General features: G+C 41.3%; 2 protein-coding genes across 6 annotated transcripts in view; one reads left to right on the top strand and one right to left on the bottom strand.

The window, feature by feature from the left end:
- The window catches only part of kiaa0319l (KIAA0319-like), a 41,363-nt gene extending 30,928 nt beyond the window's left edge, over positions 1–10,435 (bottom strand). The window contains exons 1-4 of one of the 4 annotated variants that reach the window (XM_080863919.1): positions 10,298–10,435; positions 7,626–8,219; positions 3,029–3,199; positions 2,028–2,134 (exon numbers count right to left, since the gene is read on the bottom strand). In XM_080863919.1, coding sequence (XP_080720045.1) covers positions 2,028–2,121 — 94 coding nt within the window. In that variant the 5' untranslated portion in view covers positions 2,122–2,134; positions 3,029–3,199; positions 7,626–8,219; positions 10,298–10,435. The remainder of the gene's footprint in view (positions 1–2,027; positions 2,135–3,028; positions 3,200–7,625; positions 8,220–10,297) is intronic. The other 3 variants (XM_080863920.1, XM_080863921.1, XM_080863922.1) reach the window with 3 other exon arrangements.
- A 634-nt stretch (positions 10,436–11,069) lies between these two features.
- Positions 11,070–16,715, top strand: ncdn (neurochondrin). Of its 2 annotated transcripts, none has more exons than XM_080863096.1 (8): positions 11,070–11,127; positions 11,338–11,555; positions 12,751–13,816; positions 14,211–14,380; positions 14,549–14,787; positions 14,882–15,097; positions 15,235–15,371; positions 16,138–16,715. In XM_080863096.1, exons 2-8 carry the CDS (start codon positions 11,352–11,354, stop codon positions 16,557–16,559), a joined length of 2,454 nt encoding a protein of 817 aa, XP_080719222.1. In that variant the 5' UTR covers positions 11,070–11,127; positions 11,338–11,351; the 3' UTR covers positions 16,560–16,715. The 2 variants fall into 2 exon arrangements, with proteins under 2 accessions (XP_080719222.1, XP_080719221.1); XM_080863095.1 differs by having other exon boundaries at positions 11,084–11,226.
- The last annotated feature ends 668 nt before the right edge of the window (positions 16,716–17,383 follow it).

The following is a 17,383-nucleotide window of genomic DNA, read 5'->3' as shown; positions in this document are numbered from 1 at the left end:
AACACAGCATGAACTCTGTTAGGCAGGTTTTCTCGTAATGTCTTTAACTTGTCTTATTTTGGCTGCCTGTTGTTCAATTGCATTGGGTAGGCCGGTCTATGCATTTGACAACATTAGCAGTGTGTTTACGATCCTTGTCATGCTGAAAAATGAAGCAGTTGTCAATCAGATGCATTCCAGATGGTACTGTATGTCAGAACAAAATCTAGATCCCCAGCACCACTGGCAGAAATGCAGCCACAAATCATGACACACCCTTGTGTTCCACAGATGGCTGTTGTACCTCTCTCTTGACCCATGTTGTAAATCCTGATGGCAATTTGAACCAAAGAAGTCAAATTTGGATTTATCACTCCATGAGACTTGTTGCCACTGATTTACAGTTTAGTTTTTGTGTCATTTGGCATGCCTTGGCCCTTTTTTCCACAGTTTCCATTACTGAAGAATGTTTTTTTGACAGCCACTCTTACAGTACTTAAGAAACAGTAGTATTTCTTAAGTACATGACTTTCAAATACTGGTAATCTGTTGTAGATAGATCTTTAGGTCTGCCGATTCTTCTTTTGTTCTCTGCTTCTCCAGTTTCCTCAAACTTTGTAGAACACACTGCACATCATGTCGACATGTGCCAAGTTATCACCTAATAGTTTTTGGGAATCACCTTGTTGAGGTAAAAACACAATTTTAATGCCTGTCAGTTTGTAGAATTATTATAGGTTTGTAGAATTTCATAGGTTCAACTGAAGAAATGGGCAAAAAATTAAGTGTTGTTGCATCAGGCTGCATATTATTTATTAATGCAATTTCCACTTCTCTCTTACACAATGTCAGTCTTACTTTTTCTATTTTAACTAACTTCATTTATACTATATATTTTTTGTTTTTAATCACTGTTGTATTTGTATTATCTCATATTATAAGGTCCTTACCAGGTGCTAGTGGCACTATTTTATCTTTATTATTCACAGTTTACAGTAGACTGTACTATTTTTACTCTTTATCATGCTGCTGTAACAAAACATTTCCCTTTGTGGGATCAAAGTATCCATTTAATTATCTAGTAACAAAGTGATATATTGTTGAGACAATTTAAATTTGGTTCTTTGCCAAGAATGCCCACTATGTGCAAATAACAATGTTTGATCATTTGAGTTAGATGCCATTTTTTTTACTCCACCACTTACAATAAAAAGTGTAATATATAGAGGTAATTAAAGAATGCAAAATACCTAAAGGTAACAGGACCTTTCATGAAAAAAATAAAGCACATTCATAAAATGATCAGAAGTATAATAGTACCCTTTTCTAAAATCCGGTGTTGTGCAAAAACAGGAAAAACAATGTTTCTAGATGTTTATAAGATAACATTCAGCTGAGTGTGCACTGACTGAGTGAAAGCTTGGCATATCTATTAATATATTACGGTAGCATCAAAAGCAAAACCAAACAAAAACACAGTTCATCAGATCATATTAGACCCTGCTACAGCAACCGGCAACTACTGCTACCATAGCAACACGAGAGGCAAGGGTGACTTTGTGGTGCATCAGTGTAACTCAAGTCTGGAAAAAACGGATTTTACCTCATATGACAACACACAAAGGCTCTGTGGTTTGTCTGAGAAAGGAAGGACCCCCCTTTGGCCTCTGTTTAGTCATCCTACCCCTTGTCCTCTTTTCTTCTGTCTCCCACCACTCAACACACACACACACTATGTCTACTCACAGAGCCTTTATTGTCCTCTTTCACACTGTAACCCACTGAGCAGAGTGGCATCAGAAAGAACTCACACAGCAGGGATGCCAACAGTCGTCCATCTCTCAGCCTAAGATTACAGGGACAGTAAACACCAACCAAGCTAAAAGTACCCTAGCATTATAATAACACTAAGAAGGATGTAGACCCACCCTGAGTAATCAAAGGCGTGTAAAGATGAGTGCTGGAAGCAAAACACGCACACATGTTTTTCTTTATCAGTTTCACGCCATGTGTATTTTGAGTCCAGGGTGATGTTTGGTTTACTTTACCTGTGGGAAGAGCCAGGAGCCAGAGGTAGGTCAGCGGTAGGAGGAGGAGGTGAGGTAAGCACCAGGTGAGCAGCTTGTGGTGTGCATAGGACATTTTGTACAAGGACCTGGGAAGCAGACAGAGGAAGAATTAAATGCAGCTCAGTCATTGCATACGCTAACATGGTTGACTCCCACAAAACACTGAATTTTGGTCAAATGTCTATGGTTTACGTTGAAAGAGTAAACTGGATTTGTCAGACAGTGTGGGATAAATAAAACCACTCTTTTATTTTAAAAAGGTAGATTATAGCCTTTTCAGTGTATCCATTGGATATACCCCAACTTTTTTACTTCCCAAATCCAATGCTGATGCTGTTGCTATTTTAAATGACTTTATCACCTTATCACATTGATTTTGTTCTTGTTCTTTGTGATATTGCAAAGGTGAAATACTTGTTTGTGGTATAATCCTGCACATTTGTCTAAAGTTCTGTGGCCTAAATACTGAACTGCAAACAGTTGTTACTATGCATCTGTTTTATTTGACAAGAGAATTAATCATTGTATAATTATCAATTAAGTGCAACTCACTGTTTGGCTTCTTCTAAGCAGAGGTCATTTGGATGACCTCTGCATCAGCTATTTAATGGATTCAGACTGCCCTCTGCGCCACTAACTGCACATGCAGCTGAATGCTTACTCCAACATCTGTTTCAGCTCTGCTGACAATACACCTACAAAGATTTTGATTCACTGGACTCCACATTTTTGGTGTTTTCTATTTAATTTGCTACTGTAGCACAGTAATTTCCCAAGTTTCTTGTTTCTTATCTTTAGACAAGAGCTGATGTCTGACTCACTATGTTTACCCAAATCAATACAGAACCAGAATCACAGATATAGTCAACTGTTATCTGAGAGAAAAAAAAAAAAAAACAGCAAACAAACAAAAAAAGTATAGCTACAAAAAAACAACAACAAAAAAACCCCCAAAAGAAACCAAAAACTGTCAGATTTACCTTTCCCCTAATCCAGCAGTGGAAGAAAGCTGAAGGAAGAAAGGAGTGAGGAGTTAGGTTGGCAGGAAGGTGCTGTGAGGTGACAGGTGAAGACGGGCCAACACCAGCACTCTGACGAAGAGATCCAACATGGCCGCCTCAGGGGCCTTCACAGGCTCAGCTGCTCCAACACTAAAAAAAAAAAAAAAAAAATGGTAAAATGGCCTGCATTTGTATAGCGCTTTTCTAGTCCCTAAGTACCCCAAAGCGCTTCACACTACATTCAGTCATTCACCCATTCACACACACATTCACACACTGGCGATGGCAAGCTACATTGTAGCCACAGCTGCCCTGGGGCGCACTGACAGAGGCGAGGCTGCCGGACACTGGCGCCACCGGGCCCTCTGACCACCACCAGTAGGCAAACATGGGGTTAGTATCTTGCCCAAGGATATTTGGCATGCAGCCAGGAGGCAGCCTGGGATCGAACCACCGACCTTCTGAGTAGTGGCTGACCTGCTCTGTCACCTGAGCTACAACCACCAATTCATTTCTGTCTCCCACTAGGCTAGAGAGAGAAATGAATTCAGCTGTTGATCATTCAATATCATTCACATCACATGGATGTGGACATACACGATTATATATTCTGAAATTTCATCTGTATTCTAAATTATTCAGGTCTTGTGCCTTCTCTTCTTTGATTGCTTATGTCCAACGCTGCCTCGGCTTTTTAGAGGAGAAGAATTTTAAGTCTGTAATTTCTAAATCTGATAAGAAAAGCTAATGAAAATGAGACTCTTTACCGGGAGACACTGTGCTGAGAAACTAAAGAAAAGGCACCTTCACTGAAACTGTAGGGACCTTTCATTGTTTTTGGCCTTTTCTGCAAAAGAGAACAAACAAGCCACAAATTCTATTACCATAAATACACAGCAGATTTCACTTACTAGGAATTTTCTGTCTGCCTCTATAATCTGTCATCGGTTTGAGGGTGTAACTAACACAGCAATTCTGTCAATATCCTGTTGACAGCAACACCTAAGGAGGTGTAAAATGATTCACACAGTTTTGGGCTATGTCCTGGTAACTATGCAGAACTGAAACAGGAAAATTAATCATAAGCAAATTTCTGAAGTTATACAACAGTTCTTTACTCCTTCTGTATGCCTAAAGGCACACTTGATAACATTATGAGTTATGCAAATCTTTAGCCTATGTGAACATGAAAGTAGACACTGGTTAATATCTGGCAATAACTAGAGAATTTCTTCATGCCAAAAGGGGGGAAAAGTTTAGTACATGACTAGAGTCTTCACTGACCCTCTCACTGTTCATTTGTTTTTCAGCTCAGGCCAAGAAAAGGTTGCTCAATTCCAGGGAGGCTACAGAGGCCTGAATCATGCTGAACTATACAGATTCTTATTTATACTTTTTGAAGAAAAAACTCAAAGAATCCAGTTTGTTAACCAAAGAGGATTGTAAGTGATAAAAGGTTTTGTTATTGGGAACAACAGACATTTTTTGTTTTCTGTCCTTTCTTCATTTAGGACCCGTCTAAACGAACAACTTGCAGAAATCACATTGACCTTTTCTGAGAGACAATTTCATCAGTACAATATATTAAAAGGTATTAACACCAGATATATAAAAACAATGTATCGTATGGTAATCTATGATTGGGACACAGAAACACGTAAGGGCTAAAACAATTCTTTAAAGAGAGACAAATTGCTGTTGCATCATCTCGTACTGTGACGTCATGTAGCACTCCCAAAGCCTGGCTAAATTCTGCCAGTCTAGTGGAAGTTGTAATATTTAAAAATCCTTCAGGTTCTGACTAAACTGGTACTAAGCACATTATTTATTTATTTCCAATAATGATGTAAGATTCTGGATTCTTCTTCCACACAAAATGATCCCTGAGTGCCACCTACTCCATTCAGACAATTTCTCAGATGAAGATAGTGATAAAAGGGGGATTAAACTCTATAAAGAACATTAAAGATTAAGCAACAAAGTTGCATTGACGGCAATAGCTTAATGCTGCAGAAAATCACTAATATTAGAGTAGTAAACTCAACATTTTAATTCAAGTTAATTATTTGATCACTGAGTGCTCTCTCTGCTTTGCTTTAAACTGGTTAGAGATAAACATTATGTGCTCCTGTCCCACAGCATAAGGAAGGAGATGTGGAAATTGCTTTGTTTTGTTGGTGGAGCAAAGAAATTCATTGAACATTAATTCAAATTAATGTTACTGACTGGATAGGTATTCTTGGTGTGTGCGCTGTTGTTCTAGTAACTGCGGTTACAGAAGTGTAACAGAGACTTAACGGCAGATTAGAATCGAGAATGAAAACATTTAATACATGCACCTTCCTGTGACAATATGAGTTTGATTCAGTGGTGTTAGTAAGGTACATCTTAAAAGGGTGCACATATAAAACACATTCGCCCCAGCAGAGAATCTGTACTGCTTTTACAACATGCTGCAAATAAAAGCATAAATGTGGCACTTCAACCGGATTCTAAAGTGAAAGTCAAAGCATAACCTGCTTCTGGCTAGGTCATGTGTTCAGCGTAAGTTACCATGGTGATTTAACCAGGTAAAAGGAGAGAGACAACTCTGACTTTAAACTTGACGGAGCTTGCTAACCCAATAATCTTGCTTCATAGTACGCCCTTCTGTTGTAAAAAGAACAAAACCATGACCCAAAATTCAAGCTACAAATACCCTTAGTCACAGGCCTTCGGGACCCCGAGTAACTTCCTCATCTTTAATATCCCGTTGTGCAGGAAGTGTGAGGAGGAAGCCTTTAGTTTCATGTTTACCTCCAGAATAATGACTAAATGAGTCACCAAAAAAGAGGCAAGACTCAGATTACTGTGCTGCTTGAAGGGAAGGTGTAATCCTCATGTTGTTCAGCTTCTGTGGTTTTCGTCTGATGCAATGATAAAAATCTGAGAATGCGCAATATTTAACCGCTGTGTTGGTACACATGGTTCCCTTTAGGTTATTGCAGCAGAAATCATAAAAGTAGGGTTAAGCATGAGTGGTAGCACACTGAAACACTAAACAGTTATCTTCAGATATGTTGGGAACATAGTGTCAATAGACTAGTGTCAATAGTCTTGACACTATTGTGTCTATTGCTAGTGTCAAGAAGGTGTGACAACTTTAAAACTAATTTCCTTAACATTTCTACAAGGAAACCACAGCATTATCACCACTGTGATATCCTGAGTAGGTACAAAATGTTCAGTTACGAAAGCCTAATCTTGTACTCTGATGTTCTTGTCTGCAAAATATATAAAAATGAATGCACCTCCACCACTGCAAAGACCTCTGTGTGCATATCAGATGATTACAGATGAGCAGAGCTTCAAGGGAAACGTGGACGTGAAGTTCCTAAAAGATGTTCTGCTATGGAAAAATGGTTTTCATTTAAGAAATCAATGGGAAACGCTCCCTTACAGTTTGGTGCAGATTTGTATGTTTTCTCATGATCCAAAAAAAGCTTGTAGGTAACCGGGGAAGCTAAGATTTCCTTATAATACCCTCATTTTATGATAGGTTTATATACACTGATGGAACATCCTGAATATTGAATGAGGGGGGTGTATATAGGAAGGTTTTACAGTGTGTATGTGTTTGTGTGTGGGAGTGGGAGTGGGCTGGAGGTACGTATGTATATACATTTTTAAGTTGTATCTGGTGTCCCACAGGAAGAAGGTTAGAAGTTTAAACCTCCTGGCCGGTCCTGAGCATTCTTTAGTTTAATTCAACGTTCTAGGAGACAGGCTGTACCACGTCTCTTGCCTTGTGACGGCTCGGCTAGGTTCATCCTCACTGTTAAGTTGGATAAGTCTGTCCATGTATACAAACATCCACCTACTTCCTTCTGCTGGATAAGCAGCAGGAAACGGCTGGCAAAAGTCTAAGCAGAGATACCCAGATAACAGTTTGCATGCCAGCCGAGATATAATCACTCCAGTGTGTCCTGGGTGTGCCCTAAGGTCCCTTCCAAGTTGGACTCGAGCCCACCTCAACTGCTGGATTAGTTAATATTGTGTTTGCCATCCTCTGGGGACTGTATATGGAAATTAGGTATGAAGCATGCTTTGTTTTGTGAGGTCAGTGTTTTTGTGCATGGTCCCTGTCAAATAAATACCAAAGCTCCTGAAACACAATGTTTAAGGCACGGCCAGGCCTCTTCTCAACATGGCCTCACCAGGAAACTACTGTGGGGCAATATAGTAATAAATCAAGCTTTCATATCTATCTGTTATGATCACACTCTAAAGAGGTTAGCTAGATGCTGTATCCATATGGCTGGAAGCACATCCCTAATCTTCCACATTAGTAATTACCCTGTGCCATCGGTGCCAGCCTCTGCAAAAATTGAATAAACAGAAAATATAGTTTGAGAGAAAGAAGTCATGTTTGTGTAAGGCACTGTTACAAATGTCCTGATGCTTTTACTAAACTGATAATGATCTTATTTAAACAAAGGCAAGCAGTAAAAGCTTAAGCAGCACTGTTTTCTTGAGACAAACCTACAACTATGTTACTTACTGTATTTTTTAAAAGGAAAACGTGGTAGTATCAAACCTGGATTGCTGGTCTGATTCCTTATTCAAATCTGCATTCCTGCACGTGACACTGGAGCACCGAGCAGTCTCTTTCTCTGCTGTAGTCACTGGCTCAGTCTGTCCAAATATCCAAACTGCTCCGTATCCCGCTTTTGCTTATTTTTCTCTCCCTAGTGAACTCCCAAAAGGGGAAAAAGCTCCAGGTGAAAATGATCCAGTGCAGAAAACGTGCAGGAATCAGTTAGGATCCGGCAGCCTGGATTTTTTTTTAACCATGCAGCAGCTGCCCCGAGGCACGTGGTGACTTTCACTGTGCTGCAGCAGTAACGCTCAGGTGCACACGGTCACCTGGGCTGATGACAGCTTGGCCATTACTGACTTTTTAATGGCCAGTTCACCCATGAGGGGTTTGTTGCAGAACAATGATCTCTGTCACCGAAACCCTCGCCCACCTTCTCTCTCTTTCCTCCTCTTACATCTGGCAAATTCTCTCCCTTTGACTTGTTTCTTCCTCCTCCTCCTCCTCTCTCAGCAGGAGCAGTCAGCTCTGCATCGGCTTCTCCGCAGACAGGCTGATGTAGCTTTTCTCTGTCCCACGCACAGCTTCCTCCGGCTGCCACAGGGAAGGAAAATCAAGTTTTTATGTCTCTTTCAGGCAGCATACCCAGGAAAACATTTAATAAAATGAATAATCATGACAAACTGCTTATTTTGTTGTGACAACTCTACAAATATCCTTAGAGCAATAACTACACTAATCCTAAAATAAGATTACAAATCAAAGACCCAACAGAAAGTACGAGTACATCACATTAGTCTTTAACTCACTTTAAACTTTACTCTTTGCCAAGATCTTGGCTTTAGGGTTTTCTCACTTATTGCATATACAGCGCCTTCCATAATGTTTGGGACAAAGACAGTTTGTAGTTCTGCCCCAATCACAGCGGATTGCAAATCAATCAATATGTGACTGAAGTGCTGACGTTCAGCTTTAATTCAAGGAGCTTTATAACAATTTTACATGCACTTTTTAAGAATTACAGCGATTGCTATACACAGTCCCCCAAATTCTGAGATTCAAAATTAATGAACATAAATTTAAACACTCTTTTTAATACCTTTATGAAAAGAAAAACTTCACCTGAGGTCTAAACCCGTGGGCAACACCAAATGTTGAGTTTCCTTGCTTGAGTTACTCCATCAGATCTCTATTATAGCCACCTTCACTTGCTGCTTGTTTGTGTTTGACAATGGAAAAAGCGCACTCTGTTGGGTTTAGATCAAGTTAGGGTGCTACTTCTATCAGCAGTCACATCTTCAGGTAACACTAGTGACTTTGTTCCACAGCCATACACACCAATGCCACAACACTGCCTCTATCATGTTAGACAGATAATGTATGCTTTGGATCATATTCCATAATTTTCTCTTCACATCATTCTAGTTCAAGTTAATCTTGGGTAACAAACGTGTGCCATTTGCAAGCACTCATATGATTTCCGTGAAATTATCATGTATTTTAAACGGAGCAACTGAAACTGGATTCACTTCTAAAGTACATCTGGGTCTGGGTCTCAAGTTACATAGCAGAAATGTTGACCCCCGTTTGAGCTCTTGGTTGCTCCTTAGATTTAAATCTAATGGTTTTGCCATCAAGTCCCCTTGGCTTTGGAGTGACCAGCCTGAGGAGAGAATGCTTGCTAATCTCCTTAAAAAGTCCTTTTCATACTTTTAAATTGGCCTTTTATGTCTTGTCATCAGTGATATCTTTTTACTGTCCGTTTATCTGCTTTCAGTTATTTTGTTTATGGTCTATTTTGCCTGTTCTAGGTTTTTTATTGACATGTGTACACATTTTAATCATATGATAACAACAACAACAACTAAAAGTCATTCTTAGTAATTTCATAACACCAAGTACTTGCCTCACTGAATAAAAGACGTTCAGTAACTGCCAGCTTCATATCAGAGATGAAACGTAGAGGGACTAAATAAAGAACATTACTTCAGCCTCTGCTGGCCTATTTTATTTTGTCAACTAAATGACTGATAAAACAAACAAAATAACCCTGATTTGCTGACTAAGCTCCACTCTTGTCTCTTCTTATTCCCGTGCAGCGCGTAATGGACTGCTTAAAGCGCAAATTGGTGCATGTTTGACTATATGAATGAAAGTCTGTCAAGTCAAATGAGACGCGTGAGTAAACGCACTGAAAAAAACAAAAACAAAGAAACAAAAAAACCCCTCACACTACTAAGACAAAATGGTGGGCTCGTGCATTATGTATCTTGCGAAACTGACAAATCACTCAGATTTACTCAAGACAGGACAAGACGTGTTCAGCTGTCAGATAATTCAATACAGGCCGGTATCTGCCCACAGCACAGTCTGCTGCACTGTCATAATATTATAAACAACTGTGTGGGGGGTTGATGTATAAACCCAAGTGCCACTTGCGCGCATTTAGCAGATGTTATGTTTTTACAAGGCATGTCGACGTCCAAGCACTGACACGGGAAGGTTGAAGTAGTGCACCGTAAGGTATTTCACCTGTTTAATCCCGGGATCACTCGCATCCAAGGCACCTTGAGGCTAACAGCTGCTGACATCTCTCATCGGACCCTACACAATGCGTTTTAACGGCAACTGCCCCCAGTAACACAAGAGAGAGAATGCGTGCACGGACTTACACAAACAAAAAATGGTAGAGTTTCTCTTCAGCTGCTCGTTCCGATGTGTAGCCTTGTCTCTTGTTGTCCCCTGCTCTCCAAATTAGGTCAGTACTCCTCTCGCTGATACAGCTGATATGCCGTGAGTGAGTGCTTGACTGTCAATGCAATACGTTTTACGCAAGGTTCCGGTGATGAGATTTTCAAAACAAAGTAGGCAGTGAAAACAGCAGTTATGCGATGGTTAGCTAGAGCAGTTACGTGGTACATCTGTAAGTAAAACCGAAAGTCCTAACTAAATAGCTATATAGTTTTAATAACCTGGATATGAGCTCATTTTATTTCTTGCGATACAGGTTATTCTTAATTTTTCTTTTTTAACCAGTTGGCATTTCTTTATCATTTTCTATTTTTTAATCTATTTATTTATTTACACGTGGATTTTTGGTACATAATGAAAACACAATACAAATTAAATTAATTTGTTGTCTTAAGCTGAAAACGTTCAACGTTCATCCAGCTAGTTCCGGTTTACGCCCCCTAACGAGGAGCCGTTTAAAAAGGTAAATGCTCAACTCAACGAGTGCTAATAAACTTTTTCTCTTTTATATTAAAAAAATAATAACATTTTAAAAAAATAAAATTAAAACGATAAATCTGGATAACCTCGTTTATCTGACGTTATGACACGGGCTAAAATGGCGGTGTCGCCTTCCAACAATCCGCCTGATGATTGGTTGCCTGATTTTCTTCGAGCCTTTTTATTGGCTCGTGACATCTTTAGCTTGACAGTGTGTTTCCGGGGGGAGTGAGCACGAGCAGTTGCGGCGTGCAAGAGGGTTGTCAACAAAGTAAGTTCCATTGTTAACGTTCACCTGTTCAAATGTTAAATTGATATACATATACATTTTTGTCAGCCGTTAGCGGGACAGCTGACAGCCAGTAAATTGGTAAGTTGGCCCAGCGATGTGGCGCTGTTTCTTGCAATCAGTGCTCGAAAGACTGATTGGAAATTCATTGAAAAAGTTTTTCTCCTCTTTACATCTCTCTCGGTCGCATAGTTACCGGGCTCATAATGGCTGACAGTGCTGCCTTTACACCCACCGTGAACAGCCAGTCTCCTGCTAAAGAGGAGCAGGGAGGAGGTGAAGGTGGAGGAGGCTCAGAAGGGGATGTAAAAGACGGATTGACTGATGCCCAAAGAGGCGTCTTGGAGAAGTGTGTGCATGCGCTGAAGCACGCTAAAAACGACAGTCAAACGTTGGCTGCTCTTCTTCTGGTAAGTATTCGTTTAATTTAAGAATCGAGATAAAAACAAAAATATTGTTAAAGGAGTTCATATAAAACTGTTTTAAAATAGATTTTCAACTATTTGGGGGTTAAGCTTCCCCAAAATAAAACTAAGAAATTATGGGAGCTTTTTGCATGTTCCCCTTTTTTTTTTTTTTTTTTTTTTTTTTTTTTAATAATTTATTTATTTTTATAAATACAGTTGCGTTTACCAAACTAATGGTTATTTGCAAACATTGTGGTTTTTTTTTTTTTTCCCTTAAAACTACCTCTGCAGCAGAGGAATGGGCAGAAGTATTGGATCACACCTCTTAATCTTTGAATTTTGGGGTTTTCAGTCTCATCGTCACAGGTGTGTAAAATCAAGGAACCAGCCAATTTAAAAGCTGAAACAGTGTTTTCTCAAGGGTCTTTTCTTGGATTGAATTTAAAGCTTCTGTTTGGTACTGTCATAAAGAATTATAATACCTTTCATTCTTATACAGATGGTACACAGTTGTACTTATCTTTTCCCTCTAATCTAGCCCCTGTTCACACACTGAGCTGCACTGATGAGATTAACTGCTGGATGTCTAGATATTATTTTATAGAACTGAACAGAAACAAGACATTTATATTTGTTGTTACTCCAAGGAAATCAGGAATCTTGCTCTGGAGAAGTGGTGAGTAATCTAATGGACGGGTCTAGGTTTGCAAATGCCACAGCAGTTACTTGCCTGACTGCATTGTGCTAACTGTAAAGTTTGGACGGCTGTTGCTTTGGAGTATTTGGTTCCAGTGAATGAGATCTTCATGGTTAAGCTCACCAAGAAGGTTTGGACAACTACGCTTCTAGCTTTGTGGGACTAGTTAGCATCGAGGTTCCTCTGTTCCAGCATGTCTGCCCCAGTGCAGAAAGCAAGGTCTCATAAAGGCATGGTTGGATTAGTTTGGTGGGCAAGAACTTGACTGGTTGGAACAAAGCCTTCACCATCAAACACCTTTAGGTTGCACTGGAACAGCTGGCATGCCAGATGGATGAATGGACAACAAGGAATTGCAAACAGATCAAAGTATCATTAAAAATTGCGCGCTATAACACTGTTTTATTTGTTTGTTTTTTTTAAGTAGACAGATTTTACTGATGTTATATTTTAAATTGTGCCTCAACAAAGACTAATTCTACTCTATCTTCACATCCTCAGATAAGTCGCTTGTGCCCAGCCAGTGAACTGGACAAACCCACGTTGAGGCGCATCTTTGAGGCGGTGGGCCTCAATCTTCCAGCTCGGCTTCTGGTCACAGCAGTCAGAGGGGACGAGAACTCTGGCTTACCCCCAGATGAGCTCCTTTCGCTGGGCACGGCTTTGCTGGCTGCCCTGAGCACAGAGCCAGACATGGCCTCCAGTCCCCAGCTCCTCACCACCATCCCCCTCCTGCTGGGCATCTTAGCAAATGGTCCTGTATTTAACCAGCAGAAACGGGAAGACCGGGAGCAGCACCAAGTAGGGCAGAGTCCAGACGGTGAAGTCCAGTCAGCAATCATTTCAAACCCAGACTGTAATCCTGCCAGTGTGGCACAATCTGCAGAAGAGACTGAGAGCAGCAGGAAAAAAGGCGATGATGGCAGTGAAGCAAACAGAGTGTCAACGTCTCAGGAGAACCCTCCCTCGTCTAGCCTTGATGCGGCCTTGGCTGCTGACTGCTACCTGGTTTTGACAGTTGTGTGTGCCTTACCCAGAGGCCCGGAGCAGCTCCTGAGCAGGGGCGCCATCTCGGCTTTGTGCCAAGCGGTGGAACTGAACCAGACTCTGAGCCACGAGAAAGGGCTCACCTTGCTGGGCTCGCTCCTCTCTGGTAAAAACAAGGACAAAGCATGGAGCAAACACACTCCAGAGCTCCTCTCGCTGCTGGTCAGACTCTCCAAAGATTTCTGCGAGTCCACAGACGAAACCAGGTTAGGCATGTGTGGTCAGTTGGCGCAGTTTCTGCCCCCAGCAGGCGTGGCAGTGGAGAGTGAGGAGCTGAAGGCAGTCGTGGGCAGTTTATGGGAGATACTGAGACCTATGGTGCAGGCTAAATTGACACCGAGACATATCGGATCAATCCTGGTCCTCAGTGCTTGCCTGCTGGATTTATATGGCTGGGAGATGGCGGGACCTCCAAAGTTCTGTTGCTTACTGGTGAACCGGGCCTGCGTGGAGGTCAGAATGGGTTTGGAAGAACTGCCTGGTAATGATTTGACCCCTGAGGTGCAACACACAATAACAGGTAGTGTACTTACTCATAATAGTATGTTGATTGGAACTTTAAGTTTATTATTTTCCAGGATGACACTTCATAAAAAAGGAAAAAGGTTGATTAAATCTTGCTGTAAAGCTTTCTTACTTCAGTTTAATCTTAGAGCTGAAGTTGACTTGGAATCTCATTTCTGCTGTATGATTTGCATGTAACTGTTCACTCAGCTGATTTAAAGTAGTCATCTTGGTGTCCTCATTTGCATGTTTTGGTTGTCATGTAACAGTGTTTCTTGTTGGGAGCAAGTACAATTGAAGTTTAATTAAATAAACAGGCATCATCTGACTCCTTAAGTCATTTTCTAGGTATTGAGATCTAATCAAAGTTAACCACCTCAGTCATTTAATCTGAACTGTGCTCCTCGTAGGCTGTTACCGAATCATGGAGGCGGCCATAGAGCAGGCCTGCAGTCCGGGAGTCCCGCAGGCTGCTGCACCTTCTCAGAGCTCAATTGCTACCCTCAGTCTGCAGCAGAGCAGGCAGGTCCTCGGGGTCCTGGAGGAGGCCTTCTCTGGCTTGATGTACTTCTTGCAGCAGGTAAAGAGATGATGAGAAAACTAACATAACAAGCTATCTGTTGGTGATACTAGAAATATGATCATTTATTGTGCACAAAATTATTTCTGTTGTGCTGACGTGTAGAGCCTAGGAGTAAAGAGAAAATTTAAATGTGAATAAATGACTCGTTTATTCATGATATTAAAGGTGGAGCCGAGCCGCTATGGCGACCCTTTCGTTTTCGCCACATTCCGCTCTCTGTGCTCGTGGTTGGCTGAGGAGACTTCCTGTCTTAAGGAGGAAGTGACTAAACTCCTGCCATTTCTGATAAACTACACCCGAAGCCACCTGCAGGGTGGGATCTTAGAGCATAGCCTCGCTGACTGGATGGTCAAGATGTCTATTGGTGAGGACAGGGGCGCGTGGACGGGCAGAGAGGCTCTCAGGTAAAGATGAAGTCTGAGAGGAGATTGGTAACATTTAGAGAAAATCTGCTGGTTTTATGTTGCACTGCCTCTTTTCCTTTTCCCTCCTCCCTAGGTATCTCCTCCCAGCTCTGTGCCACCTGTCAGCAGAGGAAGTTCCCAGGAAGGTGTTGCTCGATGTCGACACCCCGGCCCTGCTGGTGGACTTCCTGTCTCAGAGCTGGACTTTCCTCAGGGGAAAAACCAGTGTCGCATCCACAAGGGATCCCAGCATGGAGACAGCCTGCTCTGCTTTGCTCAACTTCACTGTTACAGAGCCAGAGAGAGTCAGGTAGCTGGTTTATCATCATAATCATCAATGTGACAAGCAAACCGTCTGTTTCTGAGTGTCTGCCAAATGTTTATGAGCAGTACTTATCACACAATCTGTGTTTAAAAATGCAAACCTGTAAACTTATTGTCTTCTAGAAAGGACTCGTGTTTCAGAAGCCTTGAGGTCCTTCTGAGTGAAGCACTCCCCCTCTTGGTGAATAAGCCCCGCCTCCTGGTCCTAACAGCAAATTGCTGCACTCTGGGACTCATGATTGGCAGATTAAAGGAAGGAGGTGAAAGTGGTTTTTGGTTCTTTATACTCTTAGGTTTGGGGGGGGGTGTAATTTATTTTTGCATAACCTTCAAGTCATTTAATCTAGAAACGCTCTGTATAGAGATTCTCCATTGACATATCTGCACACTGCTTAAAGCTATTAGCTACTGGAACAACAGCTAGTTTTTCAGGGCTTTCCAGTGTAACCACGGGAATCTATGCCATGACCTCGGTTTTCCTCCACTTAGTGTTGGCTCAAACTGCTCATAGTTTACAAGTGTAAATGTATTTAAAAGGCTAAAGATGGTAAATTTTCCCTTCCCTACAGTTTGTATTTATTTATACACAGAACCAGTTTATAGAGATTACCCTGCACTGACTGGCAAAGCTGTGTCACCATAATGCTAGCAAGCTAGCCAACAAATGTTCCCATCTCAATCCTTTGCGATAAGGTGATCACAAACTTAAGTAACCTTGAGTTGTTGACATTGTGCAGTTTTCTTTGTTTTGAACCACCACCCACAGAACAAACTCTTGCACACACAGGCAGATGTGGCCCAAAGCTCCTGCTTCTGCTCAGCAGTTCTGCTGGAAATTTACAAGAAGGAAAACTTGCAAGAATCTAGCTGCAGTCTTTCTCGTAGTGGTCCTGCAAGATTCCTAAGCCTTGCACAATGTTGGTCTATGATGTGAAACATGACGAATGTGACCCATTTAGATATGAACAAATAAATTAATGGTTTAGTTATTTGTTAAATAGTTTTCAACAAAGCTCTTCTCTGCAGGCTCAGTGGAAGCGGGCCAGCGGCGTTTCCTTTCTTCAGCTCTCCGGTTCCTTCGCAGCGCCCTGGACTCGAGCTCTAGTCCAGGTCCAGCGAAGGTGAGCCTGAGCTGGGAGGACAGTTGGGACGACGCTGCAGAGCTCTGGAGGTTGAGTTTGCAGGCCCTGGGAGGCTGTGCCCGTGCCCAACCCTCAATCACCACCCTGATCAGAGAGGAGGGTTGGCTCAGACACATGCTCGCCATGCTTCATCAGTGTAGCGCTCTGCCTGACCAGCTGACCCAGGATGCGCTGCAGGAGGCTCTGTGTGCCCTGGCAGAGCGGTGCCCGGTGTGCAAACAAGAAATCGGAGACATGATGACGAGATCCAGCGAAGGAGCTTTGAGCAGTATGAAGAAGCTGAAGAAGTCGGTGGGAGTGAAGTAAAACCAGCTGCTCTGGAGAAATGGTGTACTCTCTAATCGAGTACTTTTAACTTTTAGTGAAACCGCACAATGAAACCAATAAACCAGGGAAACTGCTGAAACCAAACTCTTATTATAAATGTGTTTGCTCTGATGTTTTTTTTTTTTTTTTTTTTTTTTATTAATAAATTGGGGATGTCTGCCGAAATGTCTAGTTTTAATAGGAATGAGGAGGATCATGCATTTCTGTGCACATTTCTCTGAATGTGCCCCGTTTGACTGACCTACTTTATTGTTTTCATCATAAATCATTGAAAACATCTGAGAGCTCTGCAGGTAAATCCTTACAGAGACGGCTATACCTGTCACAAGGAGCTGAAAATGCACACAAGCTGTTTCTTAAATGCAACTGTTGAAAATGTAAATGCCTTTAATAAAGAACTATTTTTGTTAGAGAACGCTGTGTTTTGGGTTTGCTTTTTTGTTTTTACAGCTTTGTCTGTTACTAGCTGCTGCTTTGAGGACAGTTTTGTGCTGTAATTGCATCATAAATTAAATATGATGCAGGTCTGCATTATGAGGTTGGATGTGAACATTTAAATTTCCTGTTCAAAGGTCATATTATTGCATTGGCCATTACATGAACTTAAAATAATGCTAAATTTAAATCATTTGATTAGAATCTTGTAATTTAAGTATTATGTCAAACGTTCAGTGTAATGCGAACTGGGCTGGTGTACATTTATACCAAGCACATTTTCCTTATATCACTGAACAGGCATTCAGTCGGTTTCCACTAGATGGCGCAATGACACTTAATGTGTGGTGAAGTTCTTGTTTACTGGC

Source organism: Rhamphochromis sp. 'chilingali' (assembly GCF_963969265.1).
Source record: "Rhamphochromis sp. 'chilingali' genome assembly, chromosome: 17".
In the NCBI taxonomy this organism is placed as follows: domain Eukaryota; kingdom Metazoa; phylum Chordata; class Actinopteri; order Cichliformes; family Cichlidae; genus Rhamphochromis; species Rhamphochromis sp. 'chilingali'.
Note: the sequence above shows the minus strand (reverse complement) of the source record. Positions and strands in the feature narration are given on the sequence as shown.